Source organism: Balaenoptera musculus, chromosome 13 (genome assembly GCF_009873245.2).
Source record: "Balaenoptera musculus isolate JJ_BM4_2016_0621 chromosome 13, mBalMus1.pri.v3, whole genome shotgun sequence".
NCBI classification, from domain to species: Eukaryota; Metazoa; Chordata; class Mammalia; order Artiodactyla; family Balaenopteridae; genus Balaenoptera; species Balaenoptera musculus.
This window is the reverse complement of record NC_045797.1, coordinates 6,181,338-6,207,278: the sequence shown is the minus strand read 5'-3', so window position 1 is coordinate 6,207,278 and position 25,941 is coordinate 6,181,338. Positions and strand designations below refer to the sequence as shown.

The 25,941-nt window shown below is 47.1% G+C and overlaps 1 protein-coding gene and 1 pseudogene across 11 annotated transcripts in view; both read left to right on the top strand.

The window, feature by feature from the left end:
• NPAS2 (neuronal PAS domain protein 2) overlaps positions 1 to 25,941 on the top strand; it is a 191,373-nt gene that overhangs the window by 117,746 nt on the left and 47,686 nt on the right. For 7 of the 11 annotated variants that reach the window (XM_036873515.1, XM_036873520.1, XM_036873507.1 and 4 more), the window contains exons 3-5: positions 303 to 451; positions 8,629 to 8,720; positions 15,694 to 15,783. In XM_036873515.1, coding sequence (XP_036729410.1) covers positions 303 to 451; positions 8,629 to 8,720; positions 15,694 to 15,783 — 331 coding nt within the window. The remainder of the gene's footprint in view (positions 1 to 302; positions 452 to 8,628; positions 8,721 to 15,693; positions 15,784 to 25,941) is intronic. The other 4 variants (XM_036873516.1, XM_036873518.1, XM_036873517.1 and 1 more) reach the window with 1 other exon arrangement.
• On the top strand, positions 13,825 to 15,235 carry LOC118906267 (annotated as a pseudogene).

The following is a 25,941-nucleotide window of genomic DNA, read 5'->3' as shown; positions in this document are numbered from 1 at the left end:
CTTGATAATCAGCATGTCGTTTGTTCTCTGGAGTCAGAGCATCTGGCTACAGAGCCGATCTGTAAGATTCTGCATCTGAGTCAGGACTCACTGATACTGTCTCTCTTTGTGGCCGGGAGCCTAGCGTAACATTTTTTCTGTCTCCGTTACTCAGCTCGGAAATATGGCGCATGTTTCTTTCTTTGAAAAGTTTTGATTAGATGATCCCAGCAGAACACACTCTGACCGAAAGTGCCTCCGTCCTGTAAGGAAGGCTTCCAGAAGTGGAATGTTCCAGTAACCTGTGTATTTTGCATTGACAGAGCTTCTCGAAACAAGTCTGAGAAGAAACGTCGGGACCAGTTCAATGTTCTCATCAAAGAGCTCAGCTCCATGCTGCCTGGCAACACGCGGAAGATGGACAAGACCACCGTGCTGGAGAAGGTCATCGGATTCCTGCAGAAACACAACGGTAATGGTGACGCTTCTCTCCGTTTTTACTCCGTTCCTGCCATTTCCATTTGGCAGTGACTTCATCAAGTTTATCTTCCTGCTTGGTTCTCTCTCCCCAGCAAACCCGATCTCCTCCGTCATAGGTTTCCTCTTTCCAAGGCATTCCACCCTCTAGAAAAACCCTATCTCCAGCAGGTTTGGGACGGGACACTCACCTCCCAAATTGCTTTCTCAACCAGAGGAGGGAATCCAGAGCAGACTCACAGGTCGCACCCAACCCAAGCAGGGCGGCACTAACAATGGGAGCATCTTGATTAAAAATGTCTGGAGCAAGCCTTTTCGTATAGCCCTGCCATGCCCAGGTATTCATTTTCCAGTGGATCAGACAGTACTGGTGTCTCCATCCATTGCTGCCACCGCCCCTAAATGCTTTGGCCTTCTACCAAAGAGTTTAGGTAGAAGGAAAAAATTAATACCATGGAAAAAAAATACCATGGAAAAAATTAATCAAAAATAATTAATTGACTTAATATCAAATCCATTTTTTAATTGAGATGTAACTCACATAGCATAAAGTTCACTACTTTAAAGTTTATAGTTCTCTGGCTTTTAGTATACTCACAGGTTGTGCAACCATAGACACTATCTAATTTTATCATCTCCCAAAGAAACCCTGTACCCCACTGGCAGTTACTTCCCATTTCCACCCTCCCTCCAAGTCTTGGCAACCACTGATCTATTGAATACTTTCTGTCTCTATAGATTTGCCTGTTCTGGGTATCGCATACAAATGGAATCATACAATATGTGGTCTTTTGTTTCTGGCTTCTTTCACTTAGCATCCTTATTTTAGCAAGTATCTGTATTTCATTTCTTTTTATGGCCAAATAATATCCTATTGTGAGGATATACCACTTCACTTATCTGTTTATCAGTTGACAGATATTTGGGCTATTTTCCCTTTTCTGGCTGTTAAATAATGCTGCTGTGAACATTCCTATACAAGTTTTTGAGTGGATATATATTTTCAGTTCTCTTGGGTATACCTAGGAGTGGAATTGCTTGGTCGAATGGTAACTTGGTGTTTAAATTTTTGAGAAACTGCCAGACTGTTTTCCATAGCAGCGATACCATTTTTACATTCCCAGCAGCAATGTATGAAGATTCCAGTTTCTCCACATCCTCACCAACACTTGTTATTGTCTGATATTGTGTGTGTGTGTTTATTATAGCCTTCCTGGTTGATAAGAAGTGATATTTCATTGTGGTTTTGATTTCCATTTCCCTAATATCTAATGATGTTGAGCTTTTCATGGGCTTATTGGCACATGGCAAATTTGTATGTCTTCTTTAGAGACTGTCTATTCAAATCCTTTGCCCATTTTTAATTGGATTATTTATGTTTTTGCTGTTGAGTTGTAAGATTTCTGGATACTAGACCCTTACCAGATATATAATTTGCAAATACAGTCCTCATTCTGTGGGTTGTCTTTTCACTTTCTTAATGATGTCCTTTGACATAGGAAAGTTTTAGGTTTGATGATATCCAATTTATCTTTTTGTTGGTGGTGGTGGTTTCTTGTGCTTTAGGTATCATATCTAAGAAACTATTGTCGATGAAGGTCATGAAGATTGAAATCTATATTTTCCTCTAAGAGTTTTATAATTTTAAGCTATAATTTAAACAGTTAGATATAAGCCATAGGTTAGACATTTAGATATTTGATCCACTTTGAGTTAATTTTTTGTATATGGAGTAAGGTAGGGAGTCAAAATTCATCCTTTTACATGTGACTATCTAGTTATTCCAGCACTCCACTCTTTTTTTTAAACTTTTCAATACTTTATAAAGGTATAACAGTCATACAGAAAATACACAGATCATAACTGTACAGTTGAATTAATTATGACAGAGTGAATGCAGCCAGGAAACCAACACCCAGGTCAAGAAATAGAAGCTTCCCCAATAGTTGCCCCTTCCTATTTACCTCTGCTTTCCCCAAAGGTATTCTCTGGCTGACCTCTAATACCAGAGACTGGCTTTGTCTGTTGGGCCCTTACTCAGATGAAATCATACATTATGAACATGATGTTTGTGTGACTACTCTGTGTTCTTCCAGTGCAATGGCTAATTCATTTTCATTGGTACCTAGTATTCCATTATATGAATTTATTACTTGAATCCATCCTTGAACTTATGTCTTTCTCAAATCATCCTGTCTCCATTTTACTCTCCTTCCAACCCTTTTACCTCTTAGCACGGCCTACCCTGCACTACTGCTCCCCTGTGGATGGTACCAGAAAATTGAAGAAGAGTTAGGAGGGTTCAGGAGCTACTAACAAGCAAGAACAGAATTCTTTTTTTTTTTTTTCCTTAGCCATGACACCAAACATATTAAAGTCAGAAATGTCAGATTACTGAGGAGATAATTATAGTTCTTCTGTGCTTACCGTGATGCTTCTCCTTCACTGAACATTTTCCTAGACAAGATGATTTCATGGAAGAGGGCACAGCTGGGACACTAGAAATTTTCATTATACTTGTTATTCTTTTATTATTTCTGTAATAATTGTATATACCTATTACAAATGTGACAGTAATGATATATCTCCTTTTTTACCCCAAAGCTGCCCAGGGGAGAGTAAAGAATATGTTAATTGCTTTTGTTAAAAGTCAGGGAAGAACAGTCAAGCCGAGAACAAGAACGATAAAGTATTGCAGCGGGCTTCCCTGGTGGCGCAGTGGTTGAGAGTCTGCCTGCTAATGCAGGGGACGCGAGTTCGAGCCCTGGTCTGGGAAGATCCCACATGCCGCGGAGCAACTAGGTCCGTGAGCCACAACTACTGAGCCTGTGCGGCTGGAGCCTGTGCTCCGCAACAAGAGAGGCCGCGATAGTGAGAGGCCCGTGCATCGCGATGAAGAGTGGCCCCCGCTTGCCGCAACTAGAGAAAGCCCTCGCACAGAAACGAAGACCAAACATAGCCAAAAATTAAAAAAAAAAAAAAACAGCAAAAAAAAACCCAGATAGCTGTTGCATGAAAAAAAAAAAAAGTATTGCAGCAATATTTGATTGCCCCCAATAATTTAAGCAGAATGGTTATATTTCCTAAATGATGATTTAGCTAAATGAAAGAGCAGGTTGGTTTGATTACCAAGATATTGTGTGCAAATTACTCAAACTAGGTCAGTGCCACTGAGAAATAGGACAGCTGAGATCAAGTTCATCCATGTGACATTTATGCTGGGCTCTGTCCACTGTGGAATTACAGAATTGTCAAATCTGGGACCTGGAAAGGATCAGTCAGCAGAAATGCAGCCTCCTACCACCAGGAGTGCCTGTGTCCATCTCACCTTTTTCTTATGACTAAGGCCTACTCCACACAGCCCCCTGAAATGCAACCAGGATCAACCCCAGATCTCCCTCATCCTTATTCCACATTCAAAAGAAAATAGAAAATCCAAGACAGATTTTATTGAGAAATAGAATGGTTGGGCCAAAATTTAGATTAAAGCAAAAAACAAAAACAAACAATAACTTAACTTATAATCCAAATGGACATGAACTCCACAAGCATCTGCAGTGGAGTGGAGGATAGCATGATTAGCATCAATTTGGGGCTCATCTTGAGCCAGGCAGGCATTGTTCTAAGGGCTCCATAGAGTAACTCATTGGAGTGTAACTCATCTGAGCCTTACAGCAGCCCTTTGGGTTGGTACCTTTTCACAGACGAGGCAACTGAGGCACAGAGATGTTAGGCCACTATTATCAGACAGCCAGGAAGGTACAGAATCTAAACCAGGCCTTCTGTCTCCAGAGCCCAAGTTTTTAACATTACACCGTACTGCTTCTCCACAAGACGTGATCTATGGGACTCTTATAGATAGAGACATCATAGCTACACTATAGCTGTTTATTACTGTGGCCATTTAGACTACTGGCTCTCACCCTTGGTGGCCCCTTAGAATCACCTGAGGAGCTTTTAAAAATACATGTAACTGGGTCACACCTCACAGGCCAACACCTCAGAATTTCTAGGGGTAGAACTCGGGTTGTGAGCTGGAGCCGGCTCGTACCAGCTTGCAAAAGATGATTGTTAAATTTTCAAGAGTTTTACACGCCAGTTGACATCAAGTTGGCAGCTTGAAATCAGCCACGGTCTGAGTATTTACACCATAAAAATAGGCAAACAGTACTGTTGTGGGTGTGGAGAGCCTTTTATTTACCAGCTCACCCCTGGGTCAGGCCTAAGCATCAGTATTTTTAAAGCTGCCCAGGTGATTCCAGCATGCAGCCAGGGTTAAGAACTGTGGATTTAGATGTGCTTTCTGCCTTCACGCTGAAGGTAGGCCACGTGATGCATCAGGCACGATGATGAGGTGCAGGTAGTTGTTATAATTATTTAGCTCTTTCCCCAATAATCTGTCAAGCATCCCTATTTTCTCAGCTTGGGAGATAAACCTTGATCCTGGAATGCATACTTTTTCTCTTTGAAGTAATCCAAATCAAAATGAGAATCTGACCGTGTTTCTCTGTAGGGAAATGTTGTGTCATCAGTATCTATTACAGGAGAGAAACCCCTAAACTATGTAAATAGCAAGGCATATTGGGCAGCCTTAGCCACACCCGTCGAAATGTTACTTCTACAAGACCAGGCTGACCTGTGCGCTTTCCTCTTCCTGTGCGAGTCTCAGCTGATTCAATGTCCTTTTCTCCCAACATCAAATCCTAGTCCTCAACCTTGCCCCTTCAATACGTCTGCCTTAGTGAGCGGGGGTGGGGTGGAGATGGCAGCAGAACAAGGAGAAATGTCCCTGTTGGACAGGGTAATAGTTACCCCATCCAGCCTATTTTCTGCCCCATTTTCCAGACTCTTCCTTGACCATATATAACCCAAAGTCGTACCTATTTGTTCATGCATAGCATGAGCTATTGGGAGGTGAGCGTTCTAGGGCACAAGTATAACTTAAACTATGGTAGACTTTTGGGGTTCAGCTTCTGATTGCAATGTTTCCCTGTAGAATTGCTCCCAGATGGTTGTGCTTCCCTTGCTGTTTGGAAACCACTTTGACAATATTGCTTTGCTAATCCTGCCCTGTCACCTATAGCTTGTAATATTGTTCCCGTAAAATGCCAGTAGAGATGTGCTTATAACACTGAATTCGATTTCCCAGTTTAACTTGCTTGGAGACATTTTATCTGTATATATACATATTTTTTTAATTAATTTTATTTTTTTTTGGCTGCGTTGGGTCTTCGTTTCTGTGCGAGGGCTTTCTCTAGTTGGGGCAAGCGGGGGCCACTCTTCATCGCGGTGCACGGGCCTCTCACTATCGCGGCCTCTCTTGTTGCGGAGCACAGGCTCCAGACGCGCAGGCTCAGTAATTGTGGCTCACGGGCCCAGCTGCTCCGCGGCATGTGGGATCCTCCCAGACCAGGGCTCGAACCCGTGTCCCCTGCATTGGCAGGCAGATTCTCAACCACTGCGCCACCAGGGAAGCCCCTTATCTGTATATTTTTTTAACATGCTATGGATGGAGCCTTAACTTGCAAGGGCTGTAATCAGATTATTGGAAATCAAAGTGAATGAAATGGCAGCTTTCAGTATTATTATGCTGTTGTTTTAGAAAGCATCTAGTCATACTGAATGATCTAAAAGAAATGGGTCTTTCATTTCCTTTACCATTAAGTTGGATTGTCCTTGTCTATATCAGATTGGGGCTGCCAGAAAGACTCTTCTCCTAGACAAACGATTAATCTACAGTTTGATCCTAATGGTCAGAGGAATTTTACAGATGAGCGTATGTGTTGGGAAAAGGGGGAGGGTATTTATGGGTTAGTTGATAAGCATAGCCGCAGTCCATCTCTTTTCTAAGTGGTGAAAGGGTCGCAGTCATTGATCTGAGCAACTGGGAGTTTCACCCTCTCCCCTCTGGCTCAGCTGGGACCCCAGAACGATCACTGGCCCAGATGTGTGTGTAGCGCCCGGCCTCTGCTTCCCAGGATGCCTTTCACTGGGCACATCCTGTGGCCACAGTGGCACCAGCTGAGAGGGGTCCCCATACTGGTCCCCGCTGGTGGCCCTTCAGTGCCATTGGCTGACTGCCTGTCCACCACGGTTTCCTTTCCTGGGTTTCTTCCTGTGCTCAGTGACCAACAGCTGTTAGTGGCTCTCTTGTGCTCCTTTCACATCATGAAAGACAAAACTTCAGTTGTGTGCAACAGCAGCAAATATTCTTTCAGAAATCGAGAAGGGCGATCTCTTCCCCGCAGGGAACGCGGGGTGACTGAACTCGGGAAGGTTTACAGAGTCACACGTGTAACTCACCCTTCACAGCACCTTCATTCACGAGTGACCACTGAGTTCATTCACATCCCTTCACTCAGATGGCAGGATGAACTCGCCAAACTCCCTGCGGAGAAACTACCAACAACACAGCGTCAAAGGAGAAGGCCTTGAAGTGTCTCTCCTCGTTTAAGTTTATAGCTTATCTGCCTGAACAATTTGCATTTTCTAGGAAGTTGTTGAACAAAATATGATTCTCTCTGAGGTAAAGAGAGAAATCATAGCTACGTGGGTTTTTCTTAGCACCAAGAAAATAACCCCTAAAGAAACCTCTTACTACATAAAGTGGAGCAAAACATTGGTTAAAGATGGGGGATAAACTGAAGGAAAAACAGATATATTCAGTACAGCATTTGAGCTCCCTGTAATAATCTTATCAGAGGTATTTTATTAATAAAGCACCCTCTTTCAAAAAGGCAGAAGCCAGACCTGGAAACAACCTAAGTGTTCAACGACAGATGAATGGATAAAGAAGATCTGGTACATATATACAGTGGAATATTACTCAGCCATAAAAAAAGAATGAAATAATATCATTTGCAGCAATATGGATGGACTTGGAGGGCATTATGCTAAGCGAAATAAGTCAGACAGAAAAAGATAAATACTGTGTGATATCACTTATATGTAGAATCTAAAAAATACAACAAACTAGTGAATATAACAAAAAAGAAGCAGACTCACAGATATAGAGAACAAACTAGTGGTTACCAGTGGCGGTGGGAGGGGGTAGACAATACAGGGCTGGGGGAGTGAGAGGCACAAACTGTAGGGTGTAAGATAGGCTCCAGGATGTATTGTACAACACAGGGAATAGAGCCAATATTTTATAATAACTGTAAATGGAAAGTAACCTTTAAAAATTGTATAAAAATAAAAATTTTAAAAAGAAGAGCTTTGAAGATTAGTCAGTAAATCAAAAAAAAGTGAAATGCCCTGATATCTTACAGTTTTTATAGGAAAGAAACTTGATTGGTGTTTTCCCAAACTTGACAAAAATCCTAAGAATTTACATGAAGTCACCAAGTTGTGAAGCAGAAGGAAATTATTCTAAATCATGAATAGTAAAAACCAATTTCCATCAACTATGATAAAGAAAAAAAAAAAGACAAAAGGGCAGGAGAACTAGAGTATTTAAGGAGTCCTGTGTAGACCAATGACTATTAAATTTACAAATATGAAAAACGTCTTCCAAACAAGGTAGTTACTTGAGACGGGCAAAGTACAGATTAACCCAAAAAAGTTTTGGGAAGAGTAAATCCTGGCCTTAAAAGCAACTAAGTAACATGTATTTGTATAGCACATTATACTTCAGGAACTGGAAATGCTGAAAAATACATTACAATCTGCACAGACACAGTAGGTTAGGTACTACGCACCTAAGATGTTTCCGGAATTTTGAAAATACCAGCTCGCTAAAGCATTTTGTTTCATCTTGACCTTGAAGAAGCAGCTTAAGGATGCGACCCTCCATCCCTGTCCTTGTTCCTGTTGCCTTGAGAGGTGGCAACCACCTAACTCCAACCGTTGTTGATGGGCTTTGTCATGTAGAAATTCAAGGGCATGGTGCTACCTGCTAATTGTAGGCACTACACCCAGTGCAGAGGGTGGGGTTCTCTCCTCACAGAAGCCTCATTAAAGGGGTGTGAAAACGTCAAGAGGTGTTTTTAAGCCCATTGTATCCAAAGCACCCAGTCCTCAGAAATCAGAGTAACCTAAGTCCTTATATCAGCTTCTTTCGTTAAACTACACATTTACACAAAATCACATAGAAATAATGTGTGCTTCATCTGTTAATTCCAATTTCTAGGTGCCTTCCCATCTAAAAGCTTGTTTATGCTTTTTTTTTAGAAGTCTCAGCGCAAACGGAAATCTGTGACATTCAGCAGGACTGGAAACCTTCATTCCTCAGTAATGAAGAATTCACCCAGCTGATGTTGGAGGTGAAATGCACTTTCCAATTAGCTTAATGGGTTGCAAATTAAAATGTAGCTGCTTGTTCCAGATAAGACCCTGTACCCAAAGTAAACAACTGTTCTTGACCCTGGAAAGAGGGCTGGGAACAGATAGACTTGAAAAATCTGCCTGCTCTTGCTTATGTTTTGGCTACCGCCGAGTTGGGCAGTAGAAGCGAGAAGCCCCAAACTCAATGCAAGTGCGTACCGTTGCCATGGTGACTGCCGGCCCACTCACATCTCCCAACCAGAGGACACCTAGTGGGGGAGCCAGGCAGGAACAGAGTTGGACGTAGGGAGAGCGAGGGGATTACGTCTCTGCCCTGTATTTATGTAGAATATAATGCAGCAGTTATATATTTTTCCCTTAGTAGGACACATTTTGAAAGCAAAAGTCTTCTTTTAAAATAATGCTTTTAACTTGAGCTCCTATTCCATCAACAAGATGTGTGGATGTCAGCCATACGTGATTGTGCCTCCCCACCCAGCACGTGGTCTCTCTGTGCCAAGAAGGATGCTCACATTTCTTCCTCCGGAAAGTTAAGGGCCCACGCCCATCTGCTGGGCTGGATTTGAGGAAATCTGACTGATCTGAGTGCCTGGCCTTCTTCAACATCACGTTTCTCTATGGGTGAACCTTCTCAGTACAGATGAAGATAAGTCACTGCACAAACATCCAGATGGTGCTGACTTCTGAACTGGGGATAAGACTGGGAGTGTTCGGATACAATGGTGGACAGAAAGAAAGCCCCAGACATGGCATGTCTGGGCCCTTGAATTAGAAGAAGAAACCTGGGACGGATGGGTTCAGCCAGAGGAAGTTAGACACTGGCTGTGTCAGTAGTTCCTGGCAGGGTTTTAGAGAATGGCTCTTTGGGATCTGTCTGTCTAGATCTCATCTTATGTGCCTATATAAGACTGATGTAAACGTTAATTTACATAGATTAAGTGTGCAGAAAACAGAAAGTTACTGGAGTAAGAAAATGCCAGAATGAAGATGTCCAAATATTATGAAATATAAAAGCATTAATGTACATTTGCATGAAATGAAAGATACTTAAATCTGCATGTGAACTATATTTAAAGAAAATACAGAACTTTCTCCAGAAGCAATGCATTTTAAGTATGTTAAATTTAGAGGAGCTTGTGAAATATCATGTTGAATTAATGCATCATTATGCTACTTCACAGAAATCATTTTATCTTTTAATTCTTAGGAAAAAGTAATTAAAACACATAACCCTGTAGCATATAACCCTCTTAAAAAGTCTGTAGCACAGCTTTTTTTCCCCCCAGGGAGTTTCAGGGTATCAAAAGTATTTGAGGAAACAGGACTTTTATAAGGTTAACAATGTATAATAGTTGCTTGTAGTAGTCTCTTATGGTCATTTGTATTTCTGTAGTGTTGGTTGTAACTTCTCCCTTTTCATTTCTAATTTTACTGATTTGGGCCCTCTCCCTTTTTTACTTGCTGAGTCTGGCTAAAGGCTTATCAATTTTGTTTATCTTTTCAAAATACCAGCTTTTAGTTTCATTTATCTTTTCTATTGTTTTCTTAGTCTCTATTTTATTTATTTTTGCTCTGATCTTTATGATTTCTTCCCTTCTGCTAACTTTGGGTTTTGTTTGTTCTTTCTCTGGTTGCTTTAGGTGTAAGGTTAGGTTGTTTATTTGAGATTTTTCGTTTCCTGAGGTAAGCTTGCATCGCTGTAAACTTCCCTCTTAGAACTGCTTTTGCTGCGTCTCATAGGTTTTAGATCATCGTGTTTTCATTTTCGTTTGTCTTTAGGTATTTTTTGATTTCTCTTTGATTTTTTCAATGATCCATTGGTTGTTTAGTAGCATATCGTTTAGCCTCCAAAACACGTGTTTGTGTTTTTTGCAGTTTGTTTTTTTCTTGTAGCTGATTTCTAATCTTATAACGTTATGGTCAGAAAAGATGCTTGATATGATTTCAGTTTCCTTGAATTTACCGAGGCTTGCTTTGTGGTCCAGCCTGTGATCTAACCTGGAGAATGGTCCATGTGCACTTGAAAAGAATGTGTATTCTACTGCTTTCAGATGGAATACTCTATAAATATCAATTAGGTCCATTTGGTCTAATATGTCATTTAAGGCCTGTGTTTTCTTATTGATTTTCTGTATGGATGATCTGTTGATGTAAGTGAGGTGTTAAAGTCCCCCACTATCACTGTGTTACTGTCAATTTCTCCTTTTATGTCTGTTAACATTTGCCTTATGTATTGAGGTGCTCCTATGTTGGGTGCATATATGTTTACAATTGTTGTATCTTCTTGGATTGATTCCTTGATCATTATGTAGTGTCCTTCTTTGTCTCTTATAACAGTCTTTATTTTAAAGACAAAAATTTGGGCTGAACTGAGACTTAGGAGACTGGAATTTCTAGAAAAAGAAGATCTTAGATTTGTACGGATATGCTTTATGCACTTTCCTCTGCTCCCAGTATAGACTCCCTGAAGCCAGTCTAAAGGAAATCATGCTAGATGAGTGAATTGGACCCGAAATTAAGCCTATACAACAAGTGGACCTTCTGGGTGAATTGCATCTTTGAGACATATGGGAAACCCACCGACTAGAACTTTTGACTTATCTCTGACTGTTTTAGGCTCCTCTTCTACCCTCTTGCCCCTCAGTAGATACCGACCAGGTGACGGGTGACTGGAGCCTCCGGTACCTTCCCCATGATGGTTCCCACAGGATGATGCTCTCATTTTCCAGGATGCAGCTTCTCCACAGTGTGTGTCCCATTCCAGCTGCATATCCCCCTCCTTTGTTCAGAGCCATTTCAGGGAGCGTGAGGAATCCAGATGCCATGTCTTCATAACCAGGAGGGTCCTTTTTAAACGAAGATGAAACCCAGGACAGAGCCCGTCAGGCCCCAGGGAACTGCACTGCTGGTGCCGTCTGGATGTGAATCCCTCCTTCTTCCCTCTTCTCCCAAAAAAGCCCCAAACCAGACTCCATGAGAACTCATACAGTTATGGAATTTGAAAGAACAAAATGACTTGGTCGCAGACCAGCCAAGCTGGTTGAGTGTAAACTGGCCAAGATGGTGGCTATAAGCATTGGAACAAGTAAACTCAAAACAGGGAAAGCTCTTATTGACTGGCAAATAGGGAGTGTGTGGTATTTCTGAACTTTGTTCAGAAAAGCTACAGCCATCTTTTCTCTTAGCCCAGATGTTGTCCCAGAGAAGACAAAAAACATTCTATCAGAGCCAGGAATTGGCAGAAAGGGGTGGTTTCATTTCCTTCTGGTGTGTGGCAGGTATGAAACTCGGGCCATTATGGCATCTCTGGCGTCCCTGAAGCTCCTGCCAGAGTCCCCATTGCAGTAAGAGGGGCACATCGCTTTTCAATCACGTTCTATTGAGTCCCTCTCAAATGCTGCTGATGGGACTTCTAAAACCATCACGAGCATTCTTAAAGCAGTGACTCGGTGTAATTCTTGTGCATTTGATGGAAAATGCCAATGGGTTGATGAGCGTTGTCTTCCATCTATGAATACCTTCAACTTTTTAACACCTACTTGCTTTACAAATTCAGGAGGGCATGGGCTCCCTGTGCAAGGGGAGAATTTATGTTGCTCCTGCTTTTCCCGGTATTCTAATCTACTTTTTCTAAAATGGTCCAGCTGACGTCATCAACAGTGCCTCCACCTGTTCAAAAAAATTCACTTCCAGGAGCACTGCTTATATGATTTTTTTTTTTAATTTAGAAAAATACTTAAGGGAAAAAGAAAGGTCACTAGGATGTACCTCGGTGTTCACCATGAGCCATAAATCTGATCCAGGATCTCTCCAGCTCAGCACTATTGGCATTTTGGACCTGATAATTCTGTGTTGTAGGGGCATGCTGTGTGTTGTAGATGGGATGTTTCAAAGCATCCTTGGCCTCTACCCGCTAGATGCCAGGAGCACCCACCCCAGAATTGACGACCAAAAATGTCTCCAGACATTGCCAGATATCCCCAGGGGGTCAAAGTTGCCCCCAGTTGAAAACCACAGTTAAATCCCAAGAGGATGAGGTCCACTTAAGAAATGTGCTTTAATATATTTTTCAGTCTTAAATCCTGCAGTACGTAAGTGTTAAACAGTAAATGACCCACATGTTAATATTCCTGGTGAAAAGAACTCTTTCCCACTTTGGTGCATGGTGATGGTGGGTGCCCTTCTCTGCACACTTACTGGACTATTTCCGCTTACTGCTGCCATGCACTTGGCCACACCCTCCTACCCTGAAGGAATCCGTGCCCTTTGGCTGTGCAGATGCTCAGTAACACCCTAGGAGGATATAGCTGAGTGCATACAAAATGTTTCCAGAACTTTCTAAACACATATTTCAGTTTGGGGGTTTTTCCCCCAAAGTGGAAAAATTCCCATATTTGCAGAAGATGCTATTTTAACAATACAGTCAGTGAGGCAACAGTGATAGTTTACAGGGATGGTCTGCCTGAGCATATTATGTCCTCAAAAATTTTTTTTTGGGGAGATGGACTTTGTTTTGCATCTCCTCCATCTCATCAATGTGCCCATAGAGCCAGTTGCCAGGATGACCCCATTCTCTGCTGAAGAGAGTCTGAATTTTAGAAATCACCTTTCTCATGTGTCTTATGAGAGCGTCATGATCATCTGATAAGGAACCTGAAAACAAAACAGTCAGTGAGTCTGTGAGAAATTATGGATGGCCTCTATCTTTTCTCTCATGAGCACCCAGAGCAGTGCATCTAGCATAGAGCAGGCACTCAGTGAAAACTTCTAAACAAATGAATTTTCCAGTTATTTTGAAATACAGTTGGCCCTCCGTGTCCGTGGGTTCCGCATCCGAGGTTGGTTGAATCTGAGAATGTAGAGCCCACGGATATGGGGGCAACTCTCAGGGACTTGAGCATTTGTGGATTTTGGTGTCTGCAGCGGTCCTGGGACCAATCCCCCATGGATACCGAGGGACAGCTGTTCTCATGGATCTAGTTGAGTTACACAGCACTTCCCCAACGGCCCTTACCTTTCACTTTGGTGGATTCATGTGAATGTTCTTTACAAACAGTTCCTTCAGGAGGTCTTTCTGTGGCAATGGATGTAAGCAGAGGTCTACGCCAACCAACAGGCACAGTTTTTCTTTTTTTTTAATACCTCTGTGAGGTCTGATATCTTTTAGTAAATGTTTACCAGTGAACTCAAAGTGATATTGGGGATAGGAGGACAAGGACCGTAAAATATCACTGACATCTTTTAATGGGTAATTGTGATATATCTGATTCGGCCCAAAGGTACGCTTGTCGTTAAAACTACTTAGGTACAGGGCCGGTCAGAGGCCGCCGCGACGCTCCCCTCCTTGCAGGAATCGCTGGATGGGGATGAGAAGGAGCTAGACAGCAGTGAGCAGGGTGGCCCCGCCGAGGAGTGGAGACTCAAGCCGCTGCCCAGCGGCCACTACTGTGTCTACAGCTACCGCGGAAGCAGATTGGCACGGCAGCGAGCGGACAGTGATGGTGGAAGCCCAAGTGGCACAGATGCAGAAACTCCCTCTGGTGATGATTTCAGCCTCTCCTTGGCGGATGCTAATCTACCCTCTGAAGTGGAGCCAGAGCTGCGCAGTTTCATTGCTAAGCGTCTTTCTAAGGGAGCAGTCTTTGAAGGGCTGGGGAATGTTGCATCTGTGGAGCTGAGAACTCCAGGTTACAGAGTCGGTTATTATTACTGCCTTTTCCACAAAAAAAACTGCTTCCCTTGAGTATACTCTTGAGTATACGGTCTGCTTTTGAGGAGGGTCTGAAAAAGGACTTTGAGCTTTTCAGGCTTGTATTGGACAAGTATATTCAAGGGCTGAAAAATAACATGAATTGTGAGGAAAGGGCTGGGGAGAACCACATACAGTCCAACCCGAGCAGCTGGTTTGAGGATGTTGTGTGCCCAATCCAAAGGGTGGTTCATCTCTTTCAGGAGAAGCTTACCTTTCTGCTACACGCTGTTCTGAGTTATACTCATGTTGAGGTTAAAGAATCAGATGAAAAAGCAAACAGAGACATTCACAGCTTTCTGAGTGTGGCCAGTCTCCAAGGCCTTATTCACGAAGGCACCATGACGTCTCTGTGCATGGCCACGGAGGAGCAGCTTAAGTCCGTGATCGTCGACTGTAGTAGCTCCCAGCCTCAGTTCCACGGCGCAGGAAGCAACTGGTCTTGTGAGGATGGAATGCAGGCTTTTTTGAATGGTGCTGACGGAGGTAACCCTTTTCTTTTTCGGCAAGTCCTGGAGAACTTTAAAAGCCATACAAGAAGCAGATAATTTGAAGAGATTTATCTGGCAGGCTGAAATGAATCATTATGCTTTGTTTCAATGTTTCATGTTCCTAAAGAACTGTGGTAGTGGAGATATCCTTTTGGAGATTGTTAAAGTGGAACATGAAGAAATGCCCGAAGCCAAAAGTGTGGTAGCTATCCTCAAAGGATTTATGAAAGAAGCTCCTACCCAAAGTTTTTGATCACATGTTTTGAGATGATTACGTTGTGAAGTTATGCAAGCCTTGGTGTTTGAAATTGCAGTTGTTAAAACTGGCATAAGATTGCTATTTCAGATTATTTGAAACACATTCTAGATTTTTTTCATTTTGTACTTTTAAGATTAAACCTAATTAGACATTAAAAAAAAAAAAAACTAGTTAGGTAATTTCCATGGCTAAATTCTGTTTCATGATACCAATAGGTCCCGTTTTTCACCGAGCCTTTTTGTGCTTTGCAAGCAGTTTGCCTGGGCTAGACAAATTCTGTGTAAGAAACCGCCTTATGTGCCAGACAGGAAAGTGCTGTGAGGTTAGTCGTGAAAATATTTGAAGGGTTACGAAATAAAGTTGGCGTCCTAACCCGGGGTCCTTGGCTTCGGGGGGCCCTCTCGTCCATAAAAGCACGACTGAGGAGGCTTCACCTGCCGTGTTTTCCGCAGGCATTAGACGGCTTCATCATCGCTGTGACGACGGACGGCAGCATCCTCTACGTTTCTGACAGCATCACGCCTCTCCTTGGGCATTTACCGGTGAGTTTCCGTTCTGATGGTCTCTGCCAGTACGTGTGATCCTCGCTCCTCGAGGACCATTCAGATCTCAGAGCCGGGGCGCTGCAGGTGTGCGGGAGTCTGTGTGTGAGGAGGGCCGAGAAGTGCCCTCCACCAGGCCGAGGCCAAGCCTCGGAGGCTGCCCGAGGGAGGCGGGTGCAGGCCTGTGTCATCCCGGAACGAGCAAGACCTGGAACGGGGGCTGTGGTGCAGGTCCTGACCCTCCAGTGCCCCAGAAACCACCCAGGAGCCGTGAGCCTACGGCACAGTTAGCAGAGCTCAGAGCCTTTACGGAGGCTGACGGACACCTGCAAAGAAAGACAGGGTCCCCTGAGAGCTGGTGGAGGGATGTGCACCGGACGGCTGGGGACAGAAGGGGGTTTGGGGGTCGCTGGAGATGTAACTGAGATGCAGTAGGTTGTGACGCTTGCTGGTGGTAAGGGTTCAGTGCCAGGGATGATGGCGGGAGGGGGGTAGTGAAATACTCTGGGAAGATGTTGTTGGACCAGGAAGGACTTGAGGAACAAGGAGGGTTTGGGCAGGAGGGCAAGCTCTGCCGTCCTGTCCCGGCGAGCCAGGTGGGGCGCGGAGGAGGGCGAGTGCCGTGTGGTCCCGGGCCCTCCGCCCCCATCTCCCTCCCTCCCTCCCCCTCCCTCCCCCACCCTCCCCCATCTCCCTCCCTCCCTCCCCCTCCCTCCCCCACCCTCCCCCATCTCCCTCCCTCCCTCCCCCTCCCTCCCCCACCCTCCCCCATCTCCCTCCCTCCCTCCCCCTCCCTCCCCCACCCTCCCCCATCTCCTCCCTCCCTCCCTCCCTCCTCCCCATCCCTCCCCCTCCTCCCCATCTCCCTCCCCCTCCCTCCCCCCCCTCCCCCACCCCTCCTCCCCCCCCCCCCCCCCCTCCTCCCCCTCCCTCCCTCCCTCCCCCCCCCTCCCCCCCCTCCCCCCCCCCCCATCTCCCTCCCTCCCTCCCCCTCTCCCCCCTCCCTCCCCATCTCCCTCCCTCCCCTCCCCACCTCCCTCCCTCCCCCCCCTCCCTCCCCATCTCCTCCCCCCCCTCCCCCCCATCTCCCTCCTCCCCCCTCCCCCTCCCTCCCATCTCCCTCCCCCCCCTCCTCCATCTCCCTCCCCTCCCCCTCCCTCCCCATCTCCCTCCCCTCCCTCCCCATCTCCCTCCCCCCTCCCCACCTCCCTCCCCTCCCTCCCCATCTCCCTCCCCTCCCTCCCCATCTCCCTCCCTCCCCCTCCCTCCCCCATCTCCCTCCCTCCCTCCCTCCCCCTCCCTCCTCCATCTCCCTCCCCTCCCTCCCCATCTCCCTCCCCCTCCCTCTCCTCCCCTCTCCCCTCCCCCTCCCCCTTACCCCCTCTCCCTCCCCCCTCCCATCTTCCATCACACTCCCTCCTCTCAGCCTGAGCCTCGCTGGCTCCCTGGTACCCCCGTCAGGATGCTCTGACTCACAGAGCAGCACCCGGCTGGTGGAGGGTCCACCTTGGAGGGCCCCTTGGAGGCGTCTGGCCAGCCTTCCATTTCCCGCCACACCATCGTTTATTCCCACAGAGACCGACCTGGAAGGAAGCTGTACCAGGAGCACCTGTGGGACTGATTGGGATAAAACGTCCTCTCTTCTCTCTCCTCCCAAAAAGCCCTGCCAGACTGCTGAGCACCCCACCCCCTGACTCCCACACGTGGGTGGATGCGCAGCCAGGACACAGATAGGAGGGTGGCAGCTGCCCTGGGTGCCTGCTCGTAGGGAATCGCTGGCCGGGTGATGCTGGAGGACCATGGTGGCCCCTCCCTAGCCGCACCTGCCCGGGAGCACTGTGGCCTTGCTGTGTGGGCAGCCCCCCCGCCGGCGGTGATGACCCCGGCTTCCCTAATGGCCCAGGATTCCACATCGTCCTGGATCATTCTTTTCCTCAGAAGCCACTCCCCGCTCCCGTTGCTCCTGCAAACGATGCTGTGTGTAGATCAAAACCACCGTCCATGTTTTTCCTTTGTGGGTCACTGTGTGTGGTAGCCCAGAAAAGCATTTTTTACTTTGCAAGGCAGATACCTTTGCATTACCCTGAATCCATCTGACCTTTGTGGTTCAGCCCATTTCCAGGGTGCACGAGGCTGGGGGTTCTCTCCTCTGAGAGCCGTCAGAAGAGGCTGGTTCTCACTCAGCCCTAAGGAGTCGGGAAAGCAGTTTCATCTTGGTTTTCGTCTCATGCTGGAGTAGTGATGAGACCCCATCAAATCAGCATGGCTTCTTTGGGCTGATCTGAGGAGGTGGGGTGCTTCTTTGGAGGGGGTTGGGTTTTGTATTGAGTGGACGGGATCTGGCAGTGAGCGGCGCTGATGGAAAGCAAACAGGTGTCAACTCCAGAATGGCCTGGGAGTGACCCAGAGCTGTTTGGGGAAACAGGATTTGCACTGTTCTGATTTCTACTCTTGGAATTACCTGATGACCCGGTTGCCGTACGTGGCAGAGCGGACTTAGTAAGCTGGGAATTCTGATTTGAAATTCTGGAGCAACTTAGCCATCACCTTTATGAATTATTTTCTTACTCTGGAATGGCCAGAAATGACCCCAACTCTCATTTGTCAATGCCGGACCCATTTGAATGCTTATTAAGTGCCTAGGGTCCGTGGACCCAGACGCACACCGAGTCAGCCCTCGCGCTCCCCAGCGGAGGTGAGGCCAGGATGGACAATCTCCACATTTAACTTCTATTTACTTGTAGCTTTCATTGTCCAGTTTTTACCCAAATCGTCATCTTCTTCCCCCTTTTTACTTAGCGTTCGCTGTATCCCTGCTAGTGGTGGACAAGAAACTTCCCTGGTGCCCATCACACAGCTGCCCTGTCACCTCCGCTTGACAGAGGGTGAGACCGAGGTGGCCCAGCCGGCGAGGAGCAGAGCAGAGCTGAGGCCAGGCCCACGGAGCGCAGAGCCCAGACTCGCCCCCTCTCCACCTAGCGCGCGCCTGACGCTGAGGATTTGGGTTGCCGTTTAGGAATCCGCTTTCAGTTTAGTTCACTTCAGTTCAAACTTGCTCATTACTCAGTACAAGCCCAGGACCCGTCCACAGACAATGCAGTGATTCACATGGCCCATATGAGGTTCTTTTTTTTTTTTTTTTAAATTTCTATTGCAGTATAGTTATTTACAATGTTGTGTTAGTTGCAGGTATACAGCAAAGTGAATCAGTTATACGTATACATAATATATCCACTCTTTTTTAGATTCTGTCCCCACGTAGATCATCGGGGAGTATTGAGTATAGAGTTCCCTGTGCTATACAGCAGGTTCTTATTAGTTACCTATTTTATATATAGTAGTGTGTATATGTCAATCCCAATCTCCCAATTTATCCCTCCCCCACCCTTTCCCCCTTGGTAACCATAAGTTTGTTTTCTACATCAGTGACTCTATTTCTGTTTTGTAGATAAATTCATTTGTACCATTGTTTTAGACTCCACATGTAAGTGATATCATATGATATTTGTCTTTCTCTGTCAGACTTCACTCAGCATGACAGTCTCTGGGTCCATCCATGTCGCTGCAAATGGCATTATTTCATTCTTTTTTATGACTGAGTAGTGTTCCATTGTATATATACCACATCTTCTTTAACCATTCCTCTGTTGATGGACATTTAAATTGTTTCCAGGTCTTGGCTATTGTAGATAGTGGGGCAATGAACATTGGAATGCATGTATCTTTTCAAATTATAGTTTTTTCCCAATGTATGCCCAGGAGTGGGATTGCTGGGTCATATGTGGTAGCTCTATTTTTGAATTTTTAAAGGAGCCTCCATACCGTTTTCCATAGTGGCTGTACCAATTTGCATTCCCACCAACAGTGTAGGAGGGTTCCCTTTTCTCTACACCCTCTCCAGCATTTATTGTTGGTAGACTTTTTTGATGATGGCCATTCTGACTGGTGTGAGGTGATACCTCATTGTAGTTTTGATTTGCATTTCTCTAATAATTAGTGATGTTGAGTATCTTTTCATGTGTCTCTTGGTCATCTCTATGTCTTCTTTGGAGAAATGTCTATTTAGATCTTCCGCCCATTTTTTGATTGGGTTGTTTGTTTTTTGATATTGAGTTGCATGAGCTGTTTGTATATTTTGGAGATTAATCCCTTGTCAGTCACTTCATTTGCAAATCCATATGAGATTCTTTAAACCTTAACGGTTTGCAATTTTGTAGAGAGATTTCATCTGTTAAGCCATTAAAGACTAATAAAAAGGTAGCCAATATTTATTGAGCACTTACTATATACCAGGCACTATTAAGAGTCCCTGCTATGCACTAATATGGTTAAAGCACTTAGAAGGTCCATTCTCCTTATACTTACTGGTCCTTATGATGACTCTATGAAATAGGCACTTACTCCTGTTCACAGATGAGCAGACCAAGGCATAGAGCAGCTGAGGCCCCACAGCCAGCACGTGGTGGGGCTGGGATTTGAACTTGGGACACTTTGACCCCAGAACTTGGTGCTTACCCACCACTCGGACATCTACGTGTGACAGCGTGAAGCTGAATGCTCTGGTGGGGTGGGTGTTGAGCAGAGGTAGGATGAGGTCCTGGAAGGCAATGTCCTGTCTCGTGAAAGAGGCAGCCATCAGTCGAGGCACGGCCAGCAGAGACAGCGGGCTGGGGCCAGGAGGCCGAGGGCCTCACGGTAGCAGGGACACCCCCTGTTGGCATCACAGGCTGGCATGCCAGGCGTTGGGTCCCACCGCGCCCTGTGTGGCCTGGGTTTGGGGGACCATTGGCGACTGGGGGGCGGGGGGAGAGTAGCAAGAATTCCTTTCTTCTTCTAAGTCTGTCAAAAGTCTCAGCATCTCTCTTTGTGTCCTTCCTACCACTAGAAACTCAGATACTCCAAAGTTTACATGATAGATTTTTGTACAGCAATTTCCTGATGAAAGATCCTAGAACTTTCTTTTCCAGTTTGACAGAGAAAAGAAAGAAGAAAATAGCTCAAAGCAGAAAATGATTTTAAGGGAAAGTCAAAACTTATCCGTGGTGGTGACGCCAGCACATTTTGGCATCTAGAATTAACATAGGCGGTCAAGGAAGAGACCTGGGCTGACAGATGAGCATGCTGATGGAGGACCAGGGCCTCAAGGGGCTTCTGCATGAAAACCTTTCAGGAAAAAGATCAAAGGGCGAGCATCACATGCCTTGGACATAATTGGGAAAGAGTATGGCCGAGGCAGAGCCAAGTGACACCCAAAGCGGGCACTGTCTGTGTTTCCTGTTCGGACGTTGATTTTTTAGAAAATTTAACTTCCCGGATTGCTTTTCCGATCTGTTAATGAAGGCGATGTTGGCCTAAGGAGCTGGATCACACTTCGCTCGTCAGGCAGAAGCCCTGTCCCCAGCCCCGAGCAGATACCCACGTGCCCGAATGCTCACTGAATGAGGAACTGGGTTTGCAAGTGGGGCTCCCGCATCGAGAGCAGTTGCAAACAGCTTGGCACAAGTGGGCAGTGCCTCAGAAGTGAGAAATACAGGTGTGGATAACACAACTTCCCCCCACCCCCCCAAAAAAATCTAAGGCACAGAGTGACTATAAAGTTGGAGAAATCTACTCACCAAAAAAATACCTCTGTGTAATGCTGTTTCTCCAAGTAAAAGCTCTGGCTGGAAGTACAAGGTCAAAGGGGACAGTGGGCCGAGTTCCTGGGGCAGGGGTCACAGCCAGGGAGAAGAGGTCACGGAGGAGGAAGACAGAGCGCCTGGCTTATGATACCATGAAATGCAGCAGCAAGTCCCTGGCCGCGCAGGGCTTTCCAGGAAGCATCCCTCTGCCCTCCGTCACCCACGTGTCCTCACCTGCTGGGAGAGCCCACCTGGTCCAGGTCAGCTTGTTGGAGGTGGCTTCATGTCAGGGCAGACCTGGGTGGATGCTCTGTCCAGGAGGGGCCCCAAGAGGGAGGTGTGGCTGCAGTTCAGAGTTGATCACAGGTTAAAAGGGTCCAGGTTGCCAGTTAGATTTGTTTGATTTTTATGTGCCTTTTGATCTTTCTGTATCATACCTGCAGAACTATGTATAGAACATAGGTTCCGTTTTAAAACTAATGATAAGGTGAGCGCAAGCATACATGTAGCTGTCACCAAGGGCATGAAACAGAGCGTGACCAGGCCCGCAGAAGCTCCTGTCCACTCCTTTCCCATCACACCACCCCCTTCCCCCTAGAGATGACCACTTCCACATCATCGTGTCCTTGTTTCTCTCTGCAGTTCTGCCAACTTTTAATTCATCGTTAATCACTGTAATTTAGTAGGACCTTTGGTTTAGCTTTGTGTAAACAGAGTCATAGGAAGTGTACTCTGGTGACCTCTCCTTTCGCTCAGCTTTGCTAAGGGATTCGTCGTCTCACACCGTCCAGAGTAGCTGTCGTTGGTTTGTCCTCATTGCTGTAGGCACGTGCTACAATCCCTGCCCCCAGGCCAGTGTGGAACTCTGAGAGGGTGTGTCTGTGGATGTCTGTATGTATTTCCTGATGAACATTTGCAAGCATCCTTCAGAGAGCTGACTGTGTGTAAGATCGCTGGGTTGTGGGGTGGGAACCCATCAGCCTTACTAGGTGATACCGAGTTGTTTCCATGGTGATGGCACCACTCCACCATCCAGCAGCCGGGTGGAGAGTTCCAGCTCCTCCATGTCACCAGAACTTGGTATTGTCAGAATTGTCAGTTTTTGTCAACCTAGCATGCAAAGGCATCTCATGGAGTCTTGATTTGCTTTTCTCCCAGTTGCCGGTGTGACTGAGTGTCTTTGCATAGTTTGTCGGCCATTTGGATTTCCTTTCTCTATGAAATGCTCTTTCAGGTATTTTGCTGTTTTCCTACTGGACTGTCTGGGTCTTTTGTGTAATGATTTGTAAGCGTTCTTTCCACGCGAGTCCTCTGTCGGGTACGGTTTTAATCGCCTCCTCGTCACTCTGCCCTAGGGTGACAGGGATGGCCAAACACACGACAGCCGATACTGGACAGGTGAGACGGTGTATTAATTGACGGTGTATTAATCCCATGTACTTACAGCCCCAGGGAGGGGCGTACCACATGCCATGCAGGGACGCACAGGGCTGCACTTGGGAACAGAGTGAACAAGCAGGGGTGGTGTGGTAGTAGCAAGAGGGTGGGGTGCCCCCTGCTTCCCACGGAGGATGCGATTGGCTGGCAGGGCACTGAAACCCACTTGCAGGACGAACAGTAACTGCGGCTGCTTCTCTCCACCCCCAACAGTAAGGAGGCTTGTTTAGCTAGGGGACCTTATCGGTGGCAGGAAGGAACTTTCCATTAGAGTGGGGAGGAGGATTTTGGTTGGTCCAGTCAAGGCCCTCTCGGTTTTGCCAAATGACAAGGCAGCATATCACACTGACCCTTCATTCCGGGCTTATACCACAGGTCTGTGTGTCGCAAATATCTGATCTCGCTTTGTGGTTTGCCTTTCCCTATCTTTAGGGTCTTTTGATGAACAGAGAGAGTCTTTAGAGTTGGTCCTTTTTCTACCTGAATTCATTCTTCACTCCTCCCGGGTCGAAGCTATTCTCTATACTGTCTTCGGAAAGCATTCCTGTTTGGCCGTCAGTTTGATTCTGAATCTAAACTGAATCAAAGCAGATCACGTATATGCCTCCCACACCCTGGTCGTTCGGGAGCCCAGGGCCCTCTCTGCTTCCCCAACCCAGTCCTGCCTCTTCTCAGCATGAGATTTCTCACCGGTCCCCCTTCTAACCGTGGCCGACACAGATCTCCAGTCAGAACTGCCGGGGCCCCTTGGGGACACCCTGAACTGGATGTCCACACAGCCCGCTTCCAGCTCAGCCGGCCAGCCTGTGGACTCCTGTGCAGGCTCATTTAACTTTGCTGATGCGACTGCACCGGTGCTGTGGGTTCAAAAGACAGAGAGAGGAATATGCTTCCTGTCTGTTCACATCCTCCCCAGGCTGTCACAGGGCCTCCAGAGAAAAGGTAGGAGAAGTGCTGTTGGGGATTTAGATCAGGCATTTAGTGCGAAACTCAGAAAAGGGCCAGATTCTTGACAAAGTAGCCAAGGGCATAGCAATAAGTTTGGCTGGAGAACCTCCCGCCTCCAACAGGTAAATGATGTTCCTGATAAGGTGATTCAGCTGTGAAGATGGTGCCTTCCCTCCCTCGTCTCTGTAATTGCCATGATTTTAATAAACAGAGCTCAGTGCATTCAAGGGACAGTTCAATTGCAGATATAATTTACTCTCCTGTAAGCACTAGGATTTAAATTCTCAAAATATCATTGTTCGTGTTGGTTTCCAGCACATGGAAATGGCCTAATAGGAGTATAAGAGCAAAGGCATAGAAAGAGCTTGCTGTTTGCCAAGTGTGTTCTGAGCCCTCCTCGTGGGTCAACTCATAACCCTCAGGACCTCCGCCTCCCTCCAGTGTTCATCTTTATTCTGTGCAGAACTTGTCACCTGAGATGCCCTGTGACCTGCCAACCGTGTCCCACAGGAGCAGCGAGGCAAGGCGGCCCCCCACCCTGCGCTCTGCCACCCCCTCCATCAGGGAAGTGGGCTTCTGACTGGCCCTCCGAGAAAAGACCATGCGGTGACGGAGTTAGCATTTTCAAGTATCTGAAATGTCTTTAAGAAGAGAGAGTACTGTCATGTGTGAGCATTAGTCATGTTCTAAAAAACTAAAGGGATTGGGCTTAAAATAAAGTCAAGAACATCAGAAGGAACTTGGAGAAAGCCAGAATGAGAAAATGGTAGCACAGCTAGTGGGGGGGATTGCAGAGTGTCCACAGAGATCAAAACAGGTGCGTCCAAGCAGGGAGCCTGGGGACCCCCAAGTCCCTCCTTCCACTCCTGCCCTGCCCTTCCTCAGCCACCAAGCACATGCTTACAGTCCTGGAACCGTGGCTGCAGGAGGGGAGGGACTTGCCCCCTCTGCTGTGCTTCCCTCCGGTGCCGGAAGCCGCGGCTGGCACACGGCCCCCTGAGTTGGTGTCCGTTGGATGGTGGTGTGGGCTGAGTCGTCTGCACGTGGCCCCTTCCTCTGTGTCTCCCCTTCCCTGGACCTGTTCAGACTTCGACCGCCTCTAGCCTGGCTCCTGCGCTCCCTTCCTCCCCAGGCCACTAGAGGGTCCGAAATACAAGCACAGCCCTGCCCGCCTTCCTCCACGTACCCCCGCGGGTCCCCTGGCACGCAGGCTCAGCCTTGACTCCTCTGTGGGCTGCTAACCCCGAGCCCTACTGCCCTTCCCCACTGCTCCCCCACCCACTGTGCTGTCAGGGCGCCCACCCTCGCCCCCATCCCCGCTTCTGTGTGGGCTGTGCCCCTGCACGGAGCACCCGGGCTGCCTGGTGGGCACCGCCTCGTCCCCAGACACCCCCCGCCGCAAGGATCCCTCCCCGTGGGAACTGCCCCTGCGAGGCTCCCCTACCCCGTCCTTTTGGATCCGGCACTCCATGCTCGGAGTTCTCCAGGCGCCTGGTTTTTACTTCCATCAGAGCACTTGCCATGTTGTTCTTTCCGTTCATCAACATGTTTTTCTTGAAGGCCAAGCACCATCCGATGTCAGGGGTACAGGGGTGAGGCAGGCAGGGGCCACACGTTATCGTGGGAAGGAACAAGAAAACTTGGAGTTGTTTCCTGCATGGTTAGTAACCCCCATCACGCCTGGCGTTCGCCGTGCGCCCTTGTATCGGCAGCTGACTCAAGCCAGCTCGTGGCCCCCTCACAGCCCCCTCGTCTTTCCGTCAAGCAAAGTGCAGCTTGGAGGGCAGAGCTGGCTCCCACACCCCACCTCCAGGGCTCTCGCCTGCCTCGCCGGCCCCTCCCAGGGCTTACTACGTGGTCACAGACGTGCCCTTCCCCGGCGGGTGCAGATGACACGGGCGCAGCGGCCACAGGAGCAGGGGCAGTGGTGGTCCTGTTCCGGGCGAGGGGCTGTCACGGGTGCTTTCTCAGAGGAAGTGACTTCGAAGCCAGGACCTGAAGGAAGCACGGGAGTTACTGAGCACAGGGAGGGGGTGCAGCCCGAGGGGCGGCCCAGAGGAAGAGTAGCGCTGGCGACCCGGAGAAAAGGCACTCTGCGGGGCTGGAGAAGGGCTGGGAGCGGAGGCTGTGCCGTGCGGAGCCTGACTAATGA